This window comes from Podarcis muralis, chromosome 2 (genome assembly GCF_964188315.1).
Source record: "Podarcis muralis chromosome 2, rPodMur119.hap1.1, whole genome shotgun sequence".
NCBI classification, from domain to species: Eukaryota; Metazoa; Chordata; class Lepidosauria; order Squamata; family Lacertidae; genus Podarcis; species Podarcis muralis.
The window spans coordinates 797,224-821,689 of NC_135656.1; the positions used below are offsets into that span (position 1 = coordinate 797,224).

The 24,466-nt window shown below is 47.3% G+C and overlaps 1 protein-coding gene and 1 long non-coding RNA gene across 3 annotated transcripts in view; one reads left to right on the plus strand and one right to left on the minus strand.

Moving 5' to 3' along the window:
• LPAR2 (lysophosphatidic acid receptor 2) overlaps positions 1-23,393 on the plus strand; it is a 42,941-nt gene extending 19,548 nt beyond the window's left edge. For both annotated transcript variants that reach the window (XM_077923716.1, XM_077923717.1), the window contains exons 2-3: positions 10,759-11,510; positions 20,559-23,393. In XM_077923716.1, coding sequence (XP_077779842.1) covers positions 10,778-11,510; positions 20,559-20,860 — 1,035 coding nt within the window. In that variant the 5' untranslated portion in view covers positions 10,759-10,777 and the 3' untranslated portion in view covers positions 20,861-23,393. The remainder of the gene's footprint in view (positions 1-10,758; positions 11,511-20,558) is intronic.
• LOC114592872 (uncharacterized) lies at positions 7,264-8,390 on the minus strand. The gene is made up of 2 exons (XR_003705542.2): positions 8,261-8,390; positions 7,264-7,569 (listed from the first exon to the last, which is right to left on the minus strand). It is a non-coding gene; the product is annotated as an uncharacterized LOC114592872 (long non-coding RNA).
• Positions 23,394-24,466: the final 1,073 nt, after the last annotated feature.

Genomic DNA, 24,466 nt, shown 5'->3' on the forward strand with positions numbered 1-24,466 from the left:
AACCCTGCGACTCGGGAAATCCTTTTCATTATGCAGTTTAGGTTCTCTGGTTAGGGAAAGGAACTTGCTCAAGAGCAGTCCACAAAGCCACGGCTGAAATCAAGGCTGGATGGCTTTGCAAGAGGATTAGACACATGCATGGAGGAGAAGCCTCTCAATGGCAGCTATGTTCTGCCTCCCCTCAAGGAGGCCAGTGGCTGGGAATCTCAAGTGGGCAGAGTTGCTGCTGCTGTGCTCAGATCCTGCTTTCAGGCTTCCCTTGGGCGTCTCAGGCTTCCCTTGGGCGTTGGCAACTCTGAGAACAGGATGCTGGACTAGTTAGGTCTCTGGCCTGATCCAGTAGGCTCTTCTTGTGTTCTTAAGTCAGCTCTTCCCAGTTGGTGTACTTCTGGGCAGGTCTCGAAAATCGTTTAGAAACCAAACCACTAAACACTGGTATCCAGACACCAGTTGAAAACAAACACATATGTGAACTGAATTTGCACATGGGACATCTCACTAGGAGATGGAAAGAAGGGAGCTGCTGGGTTTGGCACATTGTTTTTGATCTTCCTCTCATTTGTTTGCTGTGTTGTGTTATTTCCCAGTTACAGAATGTACTTTGCCTACCTAATTAGTTCATCAAGCAACTTGGCTGAGAAAGCCAGGTGCCAAGGGAAATAATCTGCAACCAAACAAACACTGGCTTTGGGATGGCAAAGCCCTCTCAGGGGTTTCCTGTTACTCAGCATGAATGCGTTGACTCCCGGCAGAGGAGAGAAAGGGAAGAAGCAAATGCACCACACCAGGGTTGAGAGAGAAGATTACAACAGTTTGTCCTTACTCCAAGCCGCAGTGGTTCTCAACCTGTGGGTCCCCAGATGTTGTTGGACTACAACTCCCATCATCCTTGACCTCTGGCCTTGCTAGCTAGGGGTGATGGGAGTTGTAGTTCAACAACATCTGGGGACCCACAGGTTGAGAAAGGCTGCTCCAAGGGACTTTGCTAGGGTACCAAATGCAAGGCTCCTGGATCTTTAATAGGCTGCTAAGACATCCTAGTCATGCTGGCCACATGACCCAGAAGCTGTACGCCGGCTCCCTCGGCCAATAAAGCAAGATGAGCAGTGCAACCCCAGAGTCGGTCACAACTGGACCTAATGGTCAGGGGTCCCTTTACTTAAGACATCCTACATTTAAAGCACATGACTCCACCAGAGAATCCTGGGAACCAGAGCACCCCTCACAGAGGTACACATCCCAGCAGCCTTAACAAGCTGCATTTGTAAATGCATTTTGAAGGTATGGTACATATGCTGCCATCGTCATGTAGAGAGGGAATTTCAGGCAGCGCATAGCTAAACTGTGGGTGTTCATGGATTTCTCAGTCCTGCTCAGGTTTCTGTTCAGACCAAGCAAGAAGAAAACAGAAATTGGTAGCCTATTTTCTCACAAGTAAGTTTCCACTGCAGTAAATGCGAATACACTTTTGCAAGTGTTTCAGCAGCTGAGATAGTAGACTGCAGTGATACCATTCTAGGACTTAATTGTCTGCAATGGGTAAGCAACTGGCAACCCAAGGGCTCATTTTAGCTTCCACACAAGCAGTCTTCTACAGCAACAAGTGGGTTCAGGATTGGGCCAGGGAGCTGTTCATGCCTCACGACAGGAGGGAGTTATGGCCACTGTCTCGAAAGAGCTGCAGACAGTTCTGAATTCGGACACCTTGGCCTCAGCTGTCCTTGCTCTGGTGACCTCCTTCCTAGACTCCTGCCATGTGCTCCACTTGGGACTGCCCTTGAAGATGCCTCAGAGGCTGCAGCTACTGCAGAAACTGGCTGCTAGGTTGGTAAATGGGGCAGCTTGATGGGACCATGTGTCACCAGTCCCAAAAGTTCAGCGCTGGCTGCCAGTGAGCTACCAGGCCCAATTCAAGGGGCTCATATTGGCATACAAGGACCCAAATTGCTTGGGACCAAGTACCTAAAAGAGTGCGTGCCCCAGTGTCCCCAATAAGCATCAGAAAAGCTCTGGGTGCTGCCCAGTTGGTGTGGATTCATGACAGGGCCCTCCAGGTAGCATTTCCTCATTGGCAAAATGTCCTCCCCGGTGCAATGCATCCGTCCCTATCATTCGCTTTCATGAGGCACTTGAAACAACAGATTCTGTTCCTGACAATCTTGAAATTATGAGCTGTAAGTGTATGTGGACATTTTACATGTTTTTAGTTGTTTTTAATTATCTTTAATTGTTTTTAAATGTCTTAAATGTATTTTTTTATTCTTAGTTTTAATTATATTGTTGCTTTCTGTTGGTGTTCGCAGACCTGGGCTCCTTTTGGAGAAAAGGCGGGGTAGTAATTTAATAACACAATTGAAGAAACAAAGTCCTTTAGAAGAAGCCTCCCTTTACTGGGACCCTCACTCTGTCAGAAAGGGCGCTTTAACTCCTTCTCTTCCCCTCACTTGTGACCATGCAGAAGAGTTTCTATCAACATAGCACCACCCGGCTCCTTGCTGCTGTTCCCATGGGAGGGAAGGAGTTAAAGAGCCTTTTGCCTGTTCAATATGTGGAGCCAATCCTGCCCAAAACTTTGACCCACTAGGCAGCCCCAACTGTGCTCCTGGTTCAATTAGTTCCTGATCTGGTTGGAAGAGGCTCCTGATCCTGGCAGGGAAAACAGGAGAGGAAGCTTTTCACATTTTGGAGGTGAGCATCCCTCCTGCTCCTTTCCCCCGGATGCCATGTCTTCTTCTATTGTGAGCTTGAGGGCAGGGGCAATCTCCACTCTATAAACTCTAGAATTAACCCTTGTGGCAGGCCGGGTGTTGCCCGATTTCAGCCTGCTCCATCCCTGACCACTGAGAAGGCTGGCAAGGCTCATGGGAGCAGAGTCTGATCATGTCTGGTGGCCGCAGGTTCCCTCTCTGTGTGCTAAGGTCTGCACCCTGTGCCTTGGGAGTGGCTGTTGGAGTAGTTGGCGTGGTGACTGGAAGAACAGAGTCCCACATCTTGGAGAGGGTTTCAGCAGGTGATGCTCCTCATGTTCTGCAGTGCTCTGCCATTACGCTCCCATTCAGTACAGTTAACTGTACAAGCAGTTTTTGAAGCAGTTTCATGCCACTTTAAAAGAGCCCTGGCTTTTCCAGGGACTCTTGTTGGTTAAGGCTGCTGAGAGTTGTCAGCAAACTTGGGAATCTTGGGGAGAAGCCATGGCTGTTTAAAGTGGTATGATGCTGCTTTAAAGGTTTAGTACAGATGGGGCCCAAGAGTGAAGGTGTTTATTTGGCTGTTCTCTTGTCGGATGGAGGCTTCCATGCTCCTGCTCTCGTCCTAGGGCCGGAGGGGGCAGGCAGCCTGTAGACACAACTGTCCATAAGAAAAGCCTCTTTCTTGCCCTTGTTGCCTTGGGGATATTTGGAGGAGAGGTCATTTCTATCTGGTAGGGGATTAACTGATCCTCCAGGGACAAAGACTCAGTTATTCATCCCATTTGGCCCCAGATGTTGTTTGCTGCAAGGATGTTATCTGCCTAGCCAACAAGAGCTGCAAAACTCATTTTAAGGGTTCTCAGACCTGGTGTGAGTTTAAACTGTTCCCAGGGATAGCCCTCATATTCTGGGCCGATCCCTTCTCGCTGCTTTTCTCAGAATAGCTTTGGGATTTATTTACCAACTTTGTTATTGGTGGAACTGGCATTCTTGTGATGTCAGCCTCATATCATTGTTATATGTCCCTCTGAGGATCTTGCTAGATGTCAGCCCTAGAATATGGTAAGTATGCTTCTAGGCATTAAGGGACGTGGGTGGTGCCTAGGGCTTGCCGATCAGAAGGTCAGCGGTTCGAATCCTTACAATGGGGTGAGCTCCCATTGCTCAGTCCCAGCTCCTGCCAACCTAGCAGTTTGAAAGCACCCCCCAAAAAAGTACAAGTAGATAAATAGGTACTGCTCCAGCAGGAAGGTAAATGGCATTTCCGAGCGCTGCTCTGATTTCGATGTTCCATTACGCCAGAAGCGGCTTAGTCATGCTGGCCACAAAACCCAGAAAAACTGTCTGTGGAGCAGACAAACACTGGCTCCCTTGGCCTGTAAAACGAGATGAGCACCGCAACCCCAGAGTTGTCTGTGACTGGACTTAACTGTCAGGGGTCCTTTACCTTTAACTTTATGCTTCTACGCATGCGCAGAAGGCATTTAGTTATCACTGAATTTGTAGTTCATACACAGTCTGCCAGAATTTGTAGTTCATACACAGACCAGCCCTCAGGAATTAACTGCAGGCTACTTCAGAGTAGCTGTTGTTTTTTAAAAAATTAAAGCCTTATCTTGTGGGTGCCTTTCAGCATCTTACAGTAAAAGTAAGGATGAGATACTGACCTATTTTACAGGGTTGATGTGAAGGTAGCTCTGTGTGTGTGTGTGTGTGTGTGTGTGTGTGTGTGTGTGTGTGTAGAGGGAGAGGGAGAGGGAGAGAGAGAGAGAGAAGTTCTTCCAACACTTACAGTACATTTGATAAAAGTGGTTGAAGATTATTAGCATGGCCCTCATCTTGCCACGGGTGTGCAGTGCGGGGGGGGGGGGCTGGTGTTGTGCACCCCTTGAGGGCTGAAGTGTGTGTCTGTGGGCAACTGGCATGTGGGAGTGTGTGCCTCCACCCAAGGGTGTCACCAAGGATGGCCCCTTCACATGTGGCATCAGAAAAAAAGAAAGGGGTGCCCTCAGATGACTATTCTGGATTTGATTCCCTGACCTTGGAAACCCCAGCGGTTGAGGGCCAAGGCTTCTCTGTGACAAGGCCATGGATTGGGACCAGGCAAACTGGAACTGGGCTCCCTTCCCGGATTATTATGGAATGCTCAGCAGCAAAATAATAGCAGGTTAGACTATAAAAAGTTCACTGAGATTCCAGTTCTGCTCCACATTAGTTAATCTGGACCTAACTGCTACGCTCCGTATACAGAATCTCCAGTTCATCCATAAGCCTAGCTAGAGACTAAAATGTGGGTCTAAGACACTTATCCAGCTGGAATTCTACACCCCCAGCAGCGGCCTTGCTTGCTCTCTCCGATTCTGCTAACCCTGGACGGAATGATGGACGTTGCATTGCCAGTTAGGGCAGTTGCAGATGCATTTAAAATGCCACAAATTAGTACTGACTCTAACAGACTGGAATGAGGAGTTTTGTATTGCTAGCTGTTAAGGCTTGTGATGTGCTTAATTGTTGTTGTTTTTTTAATCACATTGAATAGATTTCTTTAAAGCCCAAGAATTAGAGGCCCCTCTCTTTTGTCTCTTTTTAACGTAAATGCCCATGGCCAATCTGTGAATGGTCAAGCCCAGATAAAATGCTCATAACACAAAATGATCTTTTTTCCTTTCCTTTCTTTTTTGGGGGTGTTTATAGTTAGGGCTGCTTAGCTGAGTTACGACTCACTATGCTGGAACTCAAAACACGGGGTGAATCACAGCAATCCATAAATAGGTTTAGTCAGCATCCTTGGCTTTGAGCCAGTTGGGTCCAAACTGATTTACAAATGGGGGGGCAGGCCTTGCACCCACATTTTCATGTTTCTGCTTTGTTGATCAGTCTAAATGATATGCGGTATTTCTGATAAAAGGAATCAACTGTTCAGCACGGTTTGGAATCCATGTACAGGATCAGAGAAATGGTTTTGTGCTCAAGCAGCATTCAAAAGTCTCCTTTTTACACTATTTCCTGAGACTTAAGATGCAGGTGGCGCTGTGGGTTAAACCACAGGGCCTAGGACTTGTTGATCAGGTCAGCGGTTCGAATCCCCACGATGGGGTGAGCTCCCGTTGCTCGGTCCCAGCTCCTGCCCACCTAGCAGTTCGAAAGCAGGTCAAAGTGCAAGTAGATAAATAGGTACCGCTCCGCCGGGAAGGTAAACGGCGTTTCCATGCGCTGCTCTGGTTCGCCAGAAGCGGCTTAGTCATGCTGGCCACACGACCCGGAAGCTGTACGCCGGCTCCCTTGGCCAATAAAGCGAGATGAGCGCCGCAACCCCAGAGTCGTCCACGGCTGGACCTAATGGTCAGGGGTCCCTTTACCTTTAAGATGTATGGGGGCTGAGGAACCTCATGAGGATGGGTTCAACAGACTATGTAAATACAGAACAGAATAATGTATACTTGGCCATCTTCCATTCATGGCATGGAAGACCAGACCTCCACAGTTACCTTAGAAGCTCTGAGAAGTATTTGTACATTATGATAATGGTATGAACATTGTGGTTATAGTTGAATCCTGTGGTACTTCACCACTAAGTCAGAACTATAACCTGTGAACTGAGCAATATGATTTCTCTAGAGCAAAAACTGGAATCAAGGTTAGTTACTGCAGTGCTCCTGTCGAGACACTTCTTGCATAATGTCTGTGGTGCAATTGATAATGAGTAACATACAGGAAGCCCTCAACCTTTGCAGGGGTTGTGTGCCGAACATTTCGCCTGAAGCCAAAATCATGTATAGCCAAAACTCATTGGCTGCAATGGTGGGTGGGATTGCCAAAGTTTTTTCCTCCTTTCTGCCCCCTTTTTATCTGCAGTGGTACCTCGGGTTAAATACTTAAGTTGTTCTGTAGGTCCGTTCTTAACCTGAAACTGTTCTTAACCTGAGGTACCACTTTAGCTAATGGGGCCTCCTACTGCTGCTGCGCCGCCGGAGCACAATTTGTGTTCTCATCCTGAAGCAAAGTTCTTAACCCGAGGTACTATTTCTGGGTTATTGGAGTCTGTAACCTGAAGCATCTGTAACTCGAGGTACCACTTACAGATAGGTAGCTGTGTTGGTCTGCCATAGTCAAAACAAAAAAAAATTCCTTCCAGTAGCACCTTAAAGACCAACTAAGTTAGTTCTTGGTATGAGCTCCCGTGTGCATGCACACTTCTTCAGATACCAAGGTACCACTGTATTTGTTAAAGTTTTGCCAAGCGTGTAAAGCTGAATGTGCACAAATTAAATGTGTGCATGTTGCAGGATTACTGTACATCCCTACTCTTCTCCCTCTGGGACCTTTTGCATACAACACATGTGCTCTGCTACCTAGCTACAGTCCTCCTTGCAAATTACCTGTGCTGGGTTCTTTTTTAACGGTTGATAAAGGGTGTGTGGGTGTGTGAAGATATTTGCATATGACCCGTCATACAACTTTATCCCAATTTCCTATGTAATATAACTTTTTATGTAATTAGGAATTACAATAAAATACAGTTAGAGTATTAAAATTCTGCAAAAATAGAATTAAAACAAGCACACTTTTCAAATAGAGGAACTTATCCATTTGTTTTATTAGCTGCTTCTTCTTTTAAAATTAAAGAAGAGAATGAAAAATACAGAATAGATTTCATAATAGCTTTCCTACATCTGTGTAGGGATGATGTAGGTGAAACCCTGACCAGCACCCAGTATCTTGTCCCTGAAACACCCATTCTCTCTTCTGCCTTCTCTGCCTCCCGGGGGCTCTTTAGCAGGCGCCTGTCCTGGAATCAGCAGCTTGCCATGAACGCCAGAAAAAATCCTGCAGCTGAAGCCCCCTAGGCAGCAAAGTGCCCTTGGATTGCTGCTTGGCCCTGGAGAGATAAACAAACCCAGATCATTACTGCTTGGTCATTTTTGAGGCAGAACAGCTGTGGCAACAGAAAATGTTGGCGGCAGCATCTCCCACACCCACAACTTGGGGAGGAAATATTCCTGAGGAAGGCTTTCTTCTTATCAGATCTGGGCAAATCTTCCAGGCTTGGCCTCTATCTTGTCCCAAGAGTTTTGCCTCTTCAGCAAAACTGTGGGTGAAGCAAAGGTTGAAGCCTGACTCTCTGGCGTTCCTCATCCTCTGCAGGCTTCTCATTTTCTGCAAGCCACATTCGGTGGGTGGGACTGTCCCCCCCCCCCCCAAGTTCAAGGATAATAATAATATAATAATTTATTATTTCTACCCTGCCCATCTGGCTGGGTTTCCCCAGCCACTCTGGGTGGCTTCTAGCAAAAGATTAGAAAGGATTTAGGCCCCAAGTGGAAAACTCTTATCCCGTTTATTCCCCTTAACACAGATTAGATGTTTAAGTACAAATTGGAGTTTGGCTCCTAGCATAGGAGGCTCCTTTTTGTTTCCCTCTCTCAAAGAGTGGATGGGCCTTTAGCAGCTAGATGTCCATGAGGGATTGGAGCAAATAGCACTTTCAGTGACCGGTTGAATCTTCTCCTGCTTTCCATCTGCTACTTGAGCAGAACCTATCAAAGTGGGGAGAGCAGTCTTAACCACACCTGCACCAGACATCGAAAGTGTTTTTATACCACATAGTGGCTTCCGCCACACTCCTGGAAACTGCAGGTCATTCTTAGGAGAGCCCTATTCTCTGCACAGAACAGCAACCCCAGAATGGTTTTCACAATCCATCCCTGTTCCCAGGATTCTTTGGGGTAAGCCATGCCTGTTAAAGGGCAGCCTTACAACAGCCCTGGTGCTCCAATTGCACCCATTTCCATGTAAGTGGAGAGAAGGTTTGGGCTGATGGAAGATCTAGCTAGCTGGGATGCGAGATGCTTGAATAACAATTCCTGGATAATTGGTGGGGTGTGTTTCATAGTTCCTCAAACAACTTTTGAAATAATCCTGAGTTTGTTGAAATGTGCCTGGCTAATTTCAAACACGGCTAGGAAGCCACAAGAGGTGTTAGCTAAGGCTTCAAGTTTTTTCTCTGCGTGCCGAAGACATTGGAGTCTCCTCTTCCTTGCTCTTTGCCTTCACTATGTCTCCCTGCCAAAACATCTGCAATTCTTCCACACACCCAGCTTCTACACTTCAGTTATGCAAATGTTGTGCAGCTTATTCTAAGCACAGTTATTATGCCCCCCCCTCCTGGCACACTTAGTATTCCATGTAGCCCCCCCAAATAGCATTCCTTTGTGTAACTGCTTCAGCTAATACTAAATGGAATGTAATAGACATGCACATGCATGCCCTAGGGATCAAATGTTCCACGAGGAGTTTGTCCATAAACAGCTAATTAATCCTATTAATACAAGAGATTAATTTCCATTATTAAATATCTCATGTAATAGCCTCCTTCATGCATTGCTAAGAGTACAGGGACAGAACCTGATGCTAAACACGTTACATCCAAAGCACTTGATCTGTTGCATGCTGACATCTAAATTCAGTTGGAACTTTGCCCAATCCATGCTGTGGATGGCAGCCTTAATATAACTAGACGCCAACTCTTTTATAATGTCCTAAATTCCTTCCATAATAAGGTTACTTCCAGTGAGGGTATTATTTAAAACCTCTGCCCATTTTTTAATGAAACAGGCACCTACGGTAATTTACTCCATTAGCTATTCCAAAGAGAATTCTTTTGCTTCTTTTGTCAGCATTTTTTGAAAAATAAATAAATAGTTGGGGGGCAGTTGTAAGATTACTAGCTAACCTCTCCTCACATATCTATGTGGAACAGATTCAAAAGGGATGATGGAATACCAGGGAGTTGTATAATTTCGCTTATACATGGGATTGTTCCTTTTTTGTTTGTATGCACAATTGTAGCACAAATGGTAAATGTCAAAGCTTGAATTGTGAACTTGCTGGGATAAAGGTTTGAATTTGTATTTTTAAAAAATAGGTTTGGTTTTAGAAGGGTATCTTTTGGAAACAGAAGAGGGGCTGAGCATGTAGGCTTGATTCCCAAACTTACCTCTCATTCACTAGCTGGCGTTTAATCCTGGTTTTTGTGTTTGAAACAGAATTGGCGGCGACCATCTGTGACAACTGCATCCTGTCCTGTGTGCGGACGGCTTCAGTGGCTGTGGCACATGTCCTGGACACCAGATAGAAGAGTTCTGGGGAACAGGAAACTCAGCCTTCCCTCCCCAATTGGGTGCGCGCTGGATGTTTTGGACGGCAACTTCCATCAGCCTCAGCCAGCACTATGCTGGGTCTGATCGGAATTGTAGCGCAAAACATCTGGTGGGCTCCAGGTTTTTTGGGGGGGGGGCAATAGATTAAACTATTTGCCTTTCAGTTGGTTGATTTGCGTTGGGGTTGTGTTGCGGTTCATTGCGCACGTGGGTGGAGCTTACACGAGTCCACTCTGCCCCGCCCCCTCCTGTTCTGCTTCTTCCCCCTTTCCCAGCCACTTTGAGGTCACAGCAATGCAGTCATGCATGATCACACATGCTTTGAATGCACACAAAGTGGTTGTTTCCTGTACTTTTCTTTTTCTCTTCTTAAAAAAAAATTAAGCATGTGAGAAGGGGAATTGGAGAAAGATGAAAGTATGCAGTAAACAATGAATGAAGCAACTGCAGGGATTGGCAACATGTCACCCGGGGGGGGGGGAGGTTGGGGCTGGGTGCCCACCAGTACCTTTGATGGTGCTGCCACCTGGCCTCTCTGGCCGTTTTTCTCCTCTGCCTCCTTCCAGCACCCCAGGGCTTCCCCAGGCCGCTTCCAGTTGCCTCAGGAGGAGGAGGCAGGGGGCACCATTTTCTGTTTTGCCTCAAGTGGCAAAATGTCTTGGGCCAACGCTGCTGGCAGCCATACAATACACAAGTTTATCTTAAATGAGCCAGGCCCTGTGGTGACAGCCAGATTGGGGGGAACTCAGTTTGTGCTTATCTTGGGGATGAGAAACTGGAGAGCAATTTGTGCCTCAGATGAGCAGGAAATGTTATGCCAGCTGGCCTTGCCTCCCTGCCCTCTCTCCAAGGTTAAAGGCAAGCTGAACAGAAGGCTTGTTTTCTTTTTGTTTCTCTCTCTACCACAGGGACTGACGATTTGAAAAGATGACCAGGTGTTACTACAACGAGACCATTGAGTTCTTCTACAACAACAGTGGCAAGGAGCTGTCCCGAGTGTGGAGGAACAAGGATGTTCTGGTGGTTGTTCTGGGCCTGACGGTCAGCATCATTGTGCTTCTCACCAACCTGCTGGTCATTACAGCCATTGCGATCAACAAGCGCTTCCATTATCCGATCTATTACCTGCTGGGGAATCTGGCTGCTGCCGACCTCTTTGCCGGCATTGCTTATTTGTTCCTGATGTTCCACACGGGACCCAACACAGCCCAGCTTTCTCTCAAGACTTGGTTTGTCAGGCAGAGCCTCCTGGATACCAGCCTGACAGCCTCTGTGGTCAACCTCCTGGCCATTGCGGTGGAGCGACACCAGACAGTGTTCACCATGCAGCTCCATAGCAAGATGTCCAACCAGCGAGTCATAATCCTCATTGTCTGCATCTGGCTAACAGCTCTGCTGCTTGGCCTCATCCCCTCATATGGCTGGCACTGTCTGTGTAGCCTGAAGGACTGCTCAAGGATGGCTCCGCTCTACAGCCGAAGGTACTTGACCTTTTGGGCCATCTCCAACCTCTTCATCTTCCTCATCATGGTGGTCGTCTACACTCACATTTTCATCTACGTCAAGAGGAAGATGGCTCGCATGTCCAGGCACACCAGCTTCCATCCGCGTTACAGGGAGACCATGATCAATCTCATCAAGACAGTTATCATTATCCTCAGTAAGTAAATGTCTCATCAGACCTCCAGTTTCTTTGCAGTCAAGAATTTCTTTCTGGGAAAGATGCAGATGCAGACTACTTGCTTCTGCTGACACCTTCCTTTGCTATGGATTGGTAGGTGTTCCTTGTTGTTGGCTGTTTGAAATGCCAGCTTCAAGGAATGAAAATGAATGGAGGATATCTCTGTTCTAGACAGAGATTAGCTTGGTCTGTTGGTTACAATCTCAACATATAATGCACCAGGTTGATCCTTCGGTGGGTCTATCCCAAGGATTGCCTTCTGGTGGCCCATAAACTAGAAATGAGAGATGATCCCTGTTCGAATCTGGCAATAATAATAATAATAATAATAATAATAATAATAATATATTATTATTTGTACACCGCCCATCTGGCTGGGTCTCCCCAGCCACTCTGGGTGACTTCCAACAAAGATTTAAAAATACATTAAAATGTCACACGTTAAAAGCTTTGCTAAACAGGGCTGCCTTCAGGGAAGCCACCCTTTGAACCTACTCATCTCCAAACCAAGGCAAGGTTTTATGCCTTTAGCAGATTATGTCAAGATAGTCACTCATGGCAAATTGTCACCTAGATTATCTGAAACAAGCCTCAGTGAACCTCTGGCTTGTGCACACCCAGGGGTTTATTTTGCAAGGCAACAGACATTTTGTCTGGCAAAATATACTTCTGTCCCCCAGACCACTGTCTTGGAATGTACAGCAATCCTGAGAATATAAACATTATTTTTTTATCTGTCCTTATCCATCTTTTTGTCTCTTTGCAGTCTCCCTTTGAAATCTATAGTTTAACCCTTGATAGTTTATAACGGTGGTTACTGGGGGATTTGCATTACAAATTGTACTAGTCCACACTGTTCTTTTTCTTCCTCTACCCGGCCTTATTTTAGTTGAGTCTACTACACCCTTACTTTAGTTTTCTGTGGGCTTAAATGGTGGTGGAAGAACTTGCTTCTGTAACTCTTACCTGCCAGGAGGTAATTCTTACTCTCCACAGGCAACTAACTGGTTTGATAATTTCAAGACTGACTTCCAGAAGGTGTACATTATGCCACCCTAGATCTACCCATGTGTCTGCATGCATACTCTTGGGATGATCAAGGTCTTACTTATTTTCATCTTTGTTTAACCTTTTGGTCTTCAAAAGAGTATTTATTGATGGCCCTCCACAAAGTGTGCATGGAGTCCCCCACTGGACTTTGGTTGAGTTTGGGCTCTCCTCTTTCCACGTTTATCCTTGTAGTGATCAGCTGCTGGCTTGTGTTTCTCCAAATGATTCTCCAAGATGACCAGTTCACAGGGCTACTGAAGTGTGCAGTGGCTGGCTTTGCAATGCCTGGGCTAAGAAGTAAAGTGGGATCCATGCCACCCATTGATTAAGTGTGCAGGGGCCATGTTGCATCAGAGTTGGGTCCCCAGCTGTTGTTGGACTACAACTCCCATTATCCCTAGCTAGCAGGAAGCATCTGTGGTGATGTGGGCTTTTGAATTAGTGACTTTCAAGACATAAAGCCAAGTTAGCATGAATTGAAAGAGCCAGCTACTATGATTCACCCCATGGTGGGGTGTTGCACACAATATTTGACTTTGCCCAAGGGAAGCAGGGCTGGAATTGAGCCAGGCCTTGACAGGGTTGCACCAGAGAAGTCTGCCAAAGTTTGGCTCCCCGAGGGCTTGGAGGGAGTCAGGAGAACGTTGTCAGGCCCCCTGCTGTGTGGGTGCAGCATCTTGGCTGTGTGTTGGCGCATGTGGATGTGTGACAGGATCTCCCTGAGGTCTTGGAATGGCCAGATGATGATGATCTGAGGAATGTATGACAGCACCAGAGGGGAAATGAATTTCATTCTTCACGCAGAATAGCTTTTCCTCAGAGGATAAAGCTTTAGGAAGCGGATAGCCAAACTCTGTAACCACACTGATTCTTTCAGAATATTGGCTTTAGCAGCTTTCCCCTTTGAATAGTTAAGGATGTCCACAGGCCCGGCTCCAGGTTTGGGATGAGCCAAGCTGTGGTGCTGTGTCTGGCTGTACACTGGGAGCAGAGCCAGCCTTGCTCCTGGTGGTGCCAGCCAGTCCAGAGGGCCCCACCCCTACTCCTCGCCAAATGAGCCTCATTGACGACGGCAGCAGGAGCAGCATGCCCTGCTGGTTTTTGTGCTGCCAGACGGAGTGGTGGTCCCATATCTTCATTCAGTTCTTTGCTCCTATTGCTGCTTTAGAGTGAGGGTGGCCAATGAGGGTGGCCAAGGGGCGGGGGGGGGGGGGAATCAGGACTTTTTAAACTAGGCAGCCAGAGCCAAAATGAGCAGTTAACCAGGAGGAGAAATGCGAAGTTCAAATATTCAAGTGATGCAAAAGTTGTATTATGTTAGTTACATGATGTCCAGGCCCCTGGAACTGGGGATAGTCGTCGGATTTAGTGCCATCAGTGTATAGTAAGCCCACAACTTACACACAACTTACATCAGGGGATCACAACCAAAGCCAAAATCAAAACCCACTGGGTCAAGGGCAGGTGGGATTGCCAAAGTCATTTTTCTCAAAGCTCTGCCCTTAGGGTTTTGTTTGGTTTGGTTTTTTTTGCCACACACATAAAGCTGAATGTGTACAAGTTAAATGTGTGTAATTTGCAGCCTTATTGTAAAGTAAAAAGCTAAAGGACCCCTGGATGGTTAATTCCAGTCAAAGGTGGCTATGAGGTGTGGCACTCATCTCACTTTCAGGCCGAGGAAGCCGGCGTTTGTTCACAGACATCTTTCCATGTCATGTGGCCAGCAGGACTAAACCGCTTCTGGTGCAACAGAACACCGTGATGGAAACCAGAGTGCACAGAAATGCTGTTTACCTTCCCACTGCAGTGGTACCTATTTATCTACTTGCACTAGTGTGCTTTTGAACTGTTAGGTTGGCAGAAGCTGGGATGGAGCAACAGGAGCTCACCCTGTCATGTACATTTGAAACACCAACCTTCCGATCAGAAGGTTCAAACCACAGCACCACCTGCGTCCCTAGGTTTACTGTACTGTGTATCAAGCCTGTGGCCTGCCAGCTGTTTGCTTTGCACCAGCAAAAGCAGAAGATTCCCCAGGAATTTATAATGCACATTTTGTCTGGGGATGAAACAAGTGCTGTTATATATCTGGAGCTTCATTTTCACCTAGGGTAGGTGAAAACCTAGTACTTATCGGGAACAGTGAGGAGGTTTTGAAGGAAGACAGTCCTGGCATGATGGTGCTCAGGCATAAGAAACCGGTGGGTTTGTGCCCCTCCATCCCTCATCCCACAAGCCACTTGCAGAGAGGACTTGCTTCCAGGACAAATGTGGAGGCGGCTGGAACTGATTAACTGAATGTGATGGTGTGGTATTGCCTCGTAGGTGAGCCGCTGAGCAAAAAGTAAAATTAAAAAATAGGTGGGCACAGATATGCTTTTTATAGCATCCTTTGAGTTTCCTCATTTCTCAGTTCATATCACAAGTACAGTGGTACCTCTGGTTAAGAGCTTAATTCGTTCTGGAGGTCCATTCTTAACCTGAAACTGTTCTTAACCTGAGGTACCACTTTAGCTAATGGGGCCTCTCGCTGCTGCCGCGCCGCCACTACGCAGTTTCTTTTCTCATCCTGAAGCAAAGTTCTTAACCCGAGGTACTATTTCTGGGTTAGCAGCGTCTGTAACCTGAAGTTACATGTACCATTGTACATGATGGTGTAAGTCTAAGTTTTTGCAAGCAAGGACAGAAGATGTAGTTGCTTCGACAACCTCCAAATACTTGTCTGGATGCTGGGCTTTGCCTGCTGTCTTTATTTCGACTTATGACCAGCTGAGTGGACAGAAGTGAAACAAATTCAAATGCACAGAGAGGCTAACATAGATTTTTTGGGGGGAGTACATGCACAGGGACTCATGTGTCCTCCATTTTTCAGGTTACATAATGTGATCAGACCCTGAGCATCTTGGAGTGCGCATGTTTAGATCCTGTGCAGACACCACCAGTGGGCAATCCTAACAGGCTTCTGATGCCCTGATTTTGGTGTTCGCCATCCAGATGGCAGGAGCATTGCAAACTTGGACTACTTGCTACAAGCCACAATACCTGCCAAATTGCAGGTGCAAAGAATCCCAGTTTTATAGGCAGTTTAAAAAGGTGTACAAACACAGTCCAACTGCTATCTAAACTGTATAGTGTTTCCAATCTATCACTTTTACTTTTCTTCCTCTGTGCCCTCTTTGTGAACTGTACACAGTGGGCCAGACTCTTTCCAGAACAAAACATTGCTGCAAATAAAAGTAAATGGAAAATGATTTTGGGGGGGTTGGGTGGATGGGATTTTATTTGTTTTTATTCAAAACAAAGCAGGGCTCTTTTCATTTTTCAGTTCATTTTTAAAATAAATACACACCCCTGGATTTTGATGTTTGGGTTTCACACACTGAACCACCCCCACCCGTGCTTTCTGGACCCTTTCTCCAGGGAATAGCGATCTCCCTAGAAAGGCTCTGCAGGGTCCTCAGGAAGATAGTAAATGGAGACGGACAAGCTCTGCTCTGAGCCAGAGGGCCACTGCTGCCGCCGTGGTGACACGTTTTCACTTCTTCCTGTCAAATTGGTACTTGTGACGGATGTTTCTCCTCCCCAGAACAGTAGAAGGGGAAGTAAACTGAGGTGTGTCTCAATGAGTGCTGTGAATTCATGTAGGGCATGTGGGGGCTGGATCCAGGGATTCCACATCCGGCGGGGGCGACGACACATTTTGACTGGTGGGTGGAGTTCAGGCCTGGCCGTTACTCTACGGCAGGCTTCCTCAAACTCAGCCCTCCAGATGTTTTGGCCTACAACTCCCATGATCCCTAGCTAGCAGGACCAGTGGTCAGGGATGGTGGGAATTGTAGTCTCAAAACATCTGGAGGGCCAAGTTTGAGGAAGCCTGCTCTACGGGAAAACTGCCCTTTAGAACATGCCCCCCATAGCAATGGAGGAGGAGGCATTCCATGGCAAACCCGGCAGGGAAAGTGTTCCTAGAAGATAGAAAGCATGAAAGTACTCCTGCCTCATCGTCACTATTTTAGTGCTGTTGTTTCTTCCCTTGCCTTGGGTCCTGGACCCTAAGCCCTTTAAGTGGGGGGCATGGTCTTCCAATCTGCTTGCCTAGCTTCATGGATGGATGGATGGAGAAATTCAGTTTGGCTCCATGATATGGTCATGGAATAGCTGTTTTCTGTCTTTGAGATAGATGAGACTCTACACCAGTCTCGCCCAGCCCAGTGTCCTGCTGATGGGAGTTGTAGTGCAAAGCGGCTGGCACACTGGGTTGGGAATGGCTGCTCTACACACATCCTTTCTGCAGTAGAGGCTGCAAAGAAGAGACCAGAAGTCTCTGCTTCCATTTTCAGTTCCATTATGTCCAAACTGTCAACTGTTGTTAATTTTATCTATGGTTTTTTAAAGCCAGCTGCTTCATTGTCTTGCTTCAGTAAACCATTTTGAAGATTAACCTCTTTTAACCTCTTGATGGATAGTACCGTATTTTTCGCACCGGACAATAGGATGCACCTTGTTTTAGAGGGGGGAGAACAAGAAAAAAAATTCTCTCCCTCTCTGCCCAGCGTCCCTTCAGCGAAGCGGCAGGAGGCGCTGCGCAGAGAGGGGGAGAATTTTCCCCCTCTTGTTTTCCCGCTCTAAAACAAGGTGCCGTTTAAGGTGCATTCAGGCGGCTATCTTGGAAGCCTGGAGAGCGAGAGGGGTCGGTGCGCACCGACCCCTCTCACTCTCCAGGCTTCAGGTTCCTTTCAACCTGCTCTTTGGGGCTGGCGGGGGGAAGCCCACCACCAGCCCCAAAGAGCAGGTCGGGGAGCAGCGCAAAGGCGTGCGGCTATAGAGGCTCCTGCCATAGCTGCATAGCCCTCTGCCTCCAGCTGGGAGAGAGTCACGGGGGGCTTCTTTAGCCCCACGCACGCTCTCCCGGCTGGAGAGATGGCGCGCGGCTAATAAGGCTGCTGCCATAGCTGCGTGTCACCTCTCCAGCCGGGAGAGAGTTGCGGGGGGCTTCTTTAGCCCCGTGCGCGCTCTCCCGGCTGGAGAGGTGGCGCGCGGCTATAGAGGCTCCTGCAATAGCTGCGTGTCACCTCTCCAGCTGGGAGAGAGTCGCGGGGGTCTTCTTTAGCCCCGCGCACGCTCTCCCGGCTGGAGAAATGGCGCGCGGCTAAAGAGGCTGCTGCAATAGCTGCGTGTCACCTCCCCAGCCGGCAGTGCTGTCTTCGCTCCATAGGACGCACACACATTCCCCCTTCATTTTTGAAGGGGAAAAAGTGCGTCCTATGGTGCGAAAAATACGGTAACTGGCAAGTTGCACTTTCTACTGTATAGAAATAGTCATGGTACCTGCTTACAGGGTCACATGTAGGTGCTGCTAAAGGTGCATGAATAAAGGCACCTTTATTCATTCTTTATTCATTCTTTATTCATTCTCTCAAACCAATAAAACTCTCTGTGATGTACTACCAGTGACAAGAATCCCTTCTCTAGAGGTTTTTTTTTGGGGGGGGGGTTATGTATGCTGTAATCCTATCTGCCTGGGTTTGTATGAGCTTTGAAGACACCTCATGCAGCTAGGAACTTCACAAAGGAAGAATGATCTTGACCTTTCTTCTGGAGAGGACGGGTGGAAAGTTTTCAGATAAAACCTTTTGCTGGACGACAGTAGTTTGTGCACTGCTTTAAGCAGACTTCTAGTTAAATACACCTCATAATCAGAGTTAAAAATATTAAAGGGGTCAGTATTCTGATCACTATAGTTTTACAGTTCCCATACAGTTACAAAAATTGTGTGTTTTTATTTGTTTTGGAAGCATTACTTGGTGTGCGTGACTTGTTGAAATTAGCATTTTCCAAAAGCTGAAATGGGGCTGGAGAAATCAGATTCAGCTGGCGAACCTGATCCTGAGCTCCCTGAACAGGCCACAAGGATGACATGAGGGTCACAGGCCTCCCTTGCTGTTTGCCTTCCAGCACAAGTGGATCCTGCAAGACTATGTTTCAGTGCAGAGTGCTGCCCTTAGGGTTCCAGCTAGCCACGTCCTTGTCAGGATACGTACCCCATTCCATCCTGAAGCCCCCTTTGCCCTTTCCCCCTGGTTGGTTGCTTCCTTCCTCCTGGGCATGCGCTGGCCCTCGCTGAGCTCTGCTGTAAACCCATGCTCAGTCCTCAGGGGGTAGTTTCTCCCCTTAATTTTTGTTTGGTATTGGTACTTCTGGAAACCTGGCGGCTTCCCCCAATTTGTAGATACTTCCCATGTTTATAGCTTGAGGCTGTCACCAGTTGAAACTCATCTGAGTTATGTACTTGGTGCCTAGAAAATTAGTGGTTTAGATCCCGAGGGTCCTGAGGAAGCATTTGTGTGTGAGAGGTTCAGTGCAGATAACATGTTCTTGAGCAGGAATGTGCTTGTTATGGTGCACTCCGTATGCTCCTTGGGGTGTGTGGGCTGACCCTTTTTGGGCTCCCTCCCTCCTTTCTTCCAAAGGAGAATCAGTTTGGTACCCAAGCTGTAGGACAGCTTGACTTAATCCGATATGCAGGTGTTGATGGATGGGGCTCTCACGCCCTTGACTTTGGCATGCGGCTGGCTACCTGCTTTCTGCAACAGATGTATCCGCCTGCCTCTGGCATGACCAGAATTTCAGAAAAGCCCAAGGTTGGATTTTGCTAAGCTCTTAGGCTCCTGTGTGCTGTGCTATCCTAAACAGTCGGCCAGAGGCTACTCTCTAGCTGTGCAGCAGTGGCTTTGGAAATGAAGGACCCTTGGATGAGTTCTGCTGGGGAAGCTGAGTGGTCGGGGGGGGGGGGCTGAAGCAAGAGGGGAGCTCCAGCTGAGAACAGGGTGGGGTCCTGTAATAAACCTTGATTTGAGTAGAAAAAGAATCACCAGGGAGGCTTGCATGGATATTTTTCATGCACACTTATTTGTGTTTAGAGGAGCAGGGCAGATTGTTTGTGGTTTTGAGGGATGGTGATGCTTATTTTCATGTGGTCAAAAAGTTTCCTGGCTACTTTTGTGGAGGCACAAGATCCAGGTTTGAACATGTTTTCCCCTGGTCAGTTGGCAACCTGAGGATAAGGGGTGCAACTTTGCAGACCCTATTTTTGAGATAGATTCAACACTAAATATATATACTGTATAAAAAAGTAGTGCAAAAGCATCTCTTGATAAAGACCATGAAAGTCTGATAGCCATGAGAAGAGATGGAGAATTCTAGCCTTTTCCTCTTAAAGTTTACCCAGCAGCTGTCTAGGATCACCAGGAGAAGAAGACAAGGCTCCTGCAGCTTTTCATAATGACGTAGATGAGGGAATTTCTGCAGGTTTTGTCATTTTGAAGCATATTTACTCCACTCGTCAGCTGAAAAGGCTCCCAGAACAACTCACAAAGATCAGTAGTCAGGCAGCCCCCTCAAAAGTCATGACACAAAAGGAAAAAGGGATGGGGAGAGAAGCAGAAATGCAAGTTTAAGTAGCAGTTCTTTTAAAAGTTACAGTTCTTATTAGAACCAGCTGGGATGAAAATTGTTCATGTAGCCTAGTATGCTCTAGATCTTTTTAATTCTGAATTTTAAATTGTAACCTGCCCTGGGACCTGCTGGTGAAGGGCAGGTATTATTATTCTTGTTGTTGTTGTTGTTGTTGTTGTTGTTGTTGAACAGCAATGGCTAGGCATCAGTTGAGAGAGGAATGGCCAGAGGTCCTGGCAGCAGAGCTGATGGGGTCGTCCTGTGCCCTTTCTCTGTGCTGAACTCTGATGGAATGACTGATGCAAGAATCTTGTTCTTAACCGGGGAATACCATTGAGGGCGGCTCCTCCTGCTGCTTTCAGAGCAGTGTGGGAGCAGAAGTGTGTGCTCATCCACCATGCAAGCATTTTCCACATTTTTTAAAAAAGTGCTGAGCATATCAAAGAAGTGTCCCGCCCCTTGGAACCAGGAGGCCTCTGATCTCTTCCAAATTCTAAAGAGATTCCTCTCTCCTGTTCTTAGGTGCCTTTGTTATCTGCTGGACCCCTGGACAGGTGGTGCTCCTGTTGGACGGCCTCGGCTGTGAAAGCTGTGACGTGTTATCGGTGGAGAAATATGTCCTGCTTCTGGCTGAAATAAATTCACTCATTAATGCCGTCGTCTACTCCTACCGGGACAATGAGATGCGCAGCACTTTCCGGAAGATTCTCTGCTTTGCCTGTCACAGGATGCCAAAGTACTCGCCTGCGTCGGTCAAGTCCAGCACCACAGAGCACAGGATATTGCCTCAGAATGGCCATCCAGTGATGGACTCCACACTCTAATCTGCCATTTTCAGGCTCCTTCATGCTGGTTGTCTGAAGCCAACTTTTTGGTAATCAATGGGAGACCAGCCTGTCTTGAGGCTAGAGACCATGGCTGCGGTGCGACTGGGAAAGCGCTGTGACCAAGGTTATCAGCCAGGGTCTGTAGGAGACATTGTTGTATCTGTGGATTAGGACAGCCATCTTGGTTTGTAGCACCCAACTGTGACGATGTGCGCCCCCCCCCCCCGACAGATGGTGCTGTATTGTAACTGTAGAGACCACATATCTGGGATGCAGTGACTGTTCACAGAGCCAAGGAATGAATCAGCACACTTGCTTTGCATGACACCTTGAAAGGCACCTTAAAAATGCTGTTGTGTTAAGAACCTGTTCAAAACTGGTTTGCACCACAGCTGCTTCTTTCCCAAGCTAACAAGCAAGTCTCCCTCTGTCTGTTAACACCGGGGTGGGCGGGGGGGGGGTGGCTCTTAAGACAGACTCTTGTTTTTCTAGTTCTTTTAAGCACACAAATGTTTGGACAGTCTTTGAAAAATGGTGGAATGAAACCACCGGGATACCTGCCTTTCTGTTCTTGCGCAGTGCTGTTTTAAGCAAGCTGTCCTGAGGGGGGCCATCGCCTGCTATGTCAAGGTGCTCGTCTAGAATGTTTCTGTGTAGGGTGAAGAACTTTCTGTCCCCAGCCTGTTCAATATTACTGCCTTCTTGGCACAGCCATTCTAGGGCTGAGACCCAAAAGCCCACATGCCTTCTGCTACTGCAGAAACTCCCCAATAATCTGTTACAGCCTCTACCCCCCTCTGTGTTTTATGCTCTTGGAGATTCCAGGTCAAGATGGCCCAGTTGCCAGCTGTCCTTCTGGCAACATCCACAGTAACAATTAGGTTGAATTAATGGTCCCATTCTATCTAGGAACAAACACCACAGCAGCAATTGGCAAGAATTAAGCAAGCCAAGAGCAATTATTCTTTTCTCTTTTTTTGAAGGTTGATGCTTAGAGGTGGAGTTTGGCAGCTTAGCTCAGTGTTTCCCAACCTTGTGCCTCCAGCTGTTTTTGGCCTACAATTCCCATCATCCCTTGCCACTGGTCTTGCTAGTCAGGGATGATGGGAGTTGTAGGCCAAAAACATCTGGAGGCACAAGGTTGGGAAACACTGGCTTAGCTGACACTCAGATAGTGTGGTGCCCTCCAGGTGTTGTGGGACTACAGCTCCCATCATCCCTGCCCATTGCCCATGCTAACTGGGGATGATGGGATTTGTAGTCTCACAACTGGAAGGTCCTGTGTTGGCCACCCACCAGCTGATGACTGAATAGTTTGGCTTGCTAAGTATCATATTCTTCTGCCCAGGCTTTGTTTGCTCCCACAACTCATTTGCTGTAGGAAATGGACCCCCTGCATTGTTGAAACAGAGGCATGATGCCCAGTTAAAGGGCTGGTTCCATCATGAGGTCTTGTCTGTAAAATGCCATTGTTTCCCTCCACAGGCTTGGCCTTGAGTTGCTTTAGAGTCACTGGGTGAAGAGTCAGTCAGCAGGTTTGCTCCTGTGCCTTGAATAATTGCATAGCAGGCAGAAGTTTGGTGGCTGAACTCAGCCCACCCCCTCAGGGAGATTACGATGCTAACTGTGCTTCAGCTTTTCTTCCAGATGTGCACAGTTGAACCCAGGTGTCCCAAAGCCAGCAGCCCCTATAAGCATTCACTCTTCTGAGTTGGCCCATCAACATGCAAAAATATGAGTTGGAAGAACCCATGCTTCTTTTCCACTGTGTAAATTTCACAATTTGCAATGCACACACACACCCCAACACCTTCTCTGGAAAACTGTGAAGGGTTTTTTAATATATCATATATGCCAAGAATAAAATAATGTGTTGGTAGACTGACAAAAGTGATTGGAATAATATGGTTAGCCTGGACTGATGCGAAGGTGTCCTTCTCCCTTCTGCTCATGTTGCCACCTAAGCAGGGGAAGGGGGAAACTGGCCTCTCCTCCTGCCTTTGGTAGCCACCTGACCTGCACCTATCAGCTGGTGGCATATATTTTCATGGCATAGAGGTAAGACTGTTCCCTGTCAATGTCTGCAGAAGAAGCTGCTGTTAAAGGCACAGGATCAGTCCTCACTCCAAAGGGATGGTGAGCCTAGACCATTGTGTAAGTCAGCAAGTGTCTTATGTTGTGCATGCACAGGTGCACTATGGAAGTTTTGTCCCTGCTGTGGTTGTGACTGGAAGTAGCTGTTCAGGGTGGGCAGAGAATGTCATGGGCTCCACCATTCATTCTCACCACTTTTCACCGTGGAATGAGGCAGTGATTCTTACCAAAGCTGCAGCAGGAAGGGATTTATAAAAGCTGTGTTTTATTGCATACGTTGGTTGCCAATGCTGCTGCAGCCTCTAGGTGATGTACAATGCAATCTTAAAACAATCCAATATAACGGCGCAACTCAGAAAATGAACACATGAGCCAAGCATCAGTTTACAGGAAGCATGATTATAAAAGACACTAAATACAATTATTATTATTATTATTATTATTATTATTATTATTATTATTATTATTTTGAAAGGCTTATTCAAAAGGTGTGGGAGAAGTGGAAAGTCTTTGCCTGGTACTGGAGTAACGTTAGTTAAGTAATGCCAGGTGAGCTTCCTTGGGGAGAGCATGCTGCAAACTGGGCTGGGTGGGTGAGCCTCTGTAAATACCCCGTTCCCCCTCACTAAGGTTTAGCTTGGAAGCGCGCGCGCGCACACACACACACACACACACACACACACAACAAACAAACAGTGCTGGCTATTTGTTAAAGAGAAATCAGTTACTCCAAGGCAAACTGTATGACAAACTACATTTCAGTTGGCCCTGGAAGTAGGTTGAGCACTTGGCTCTGTCATAGGCTACTGGTGAGAGAGCCTGCCCAAAATATTTTTGTGAATGAGGCAAAAGGGGAAAGGGAGGGCTGACAATTCTCAATCAGGAGACAAGGACAGAATGCAGCCTTTCAACCTGGTACTCTCCAGGTGTGCCTCGTAGTCCCAACAGCATCTGGAGGGCACCAGCATGGCGAAGGAGCAGTGGAACTGAAACCCAGTACAAAGGGCAAATGCCGGGGGGGGGGGGAGAGCTGGGCTGCAGTGGCAAGACAAAGGGAGGGCCCACTTTGACAGTAAAGTAGTGCAGGTGGAATGCAGCTGATTCCGTCTCCACCACTTGCACCTGTAAGGATAGGGAGTCTGTGGCCCTCCTTCCCCAGCCAGCTTGGTCAGGGGTGATGGCAGCTGCCGTCCGACACCACATGAGCTTCCCTCATCCCTGGTAGGCATTGCTAGCAAAGGGATGGGGAAAGAAGCAGCACTTGCCAGAGGGGAGAAGATGCCGCTGAAGGAAGGGCAGCCTTGTGACAGCAGATGACATGGGTGAACTGCACTGAGAGCCTGCAGAACACTAGGGGCTCCTCAACATCCAACATGGCACAGGGCAAAGGAGATGCATGACAGCACAGCACTCTAATGCCTTGCACATTAATGTTCCACCACCTGACACTGTCCTAGCTTAGTCAAGCTCTGTCCCTCTCAGTCTCTGTGTCTTCTGCTTGCGAATACT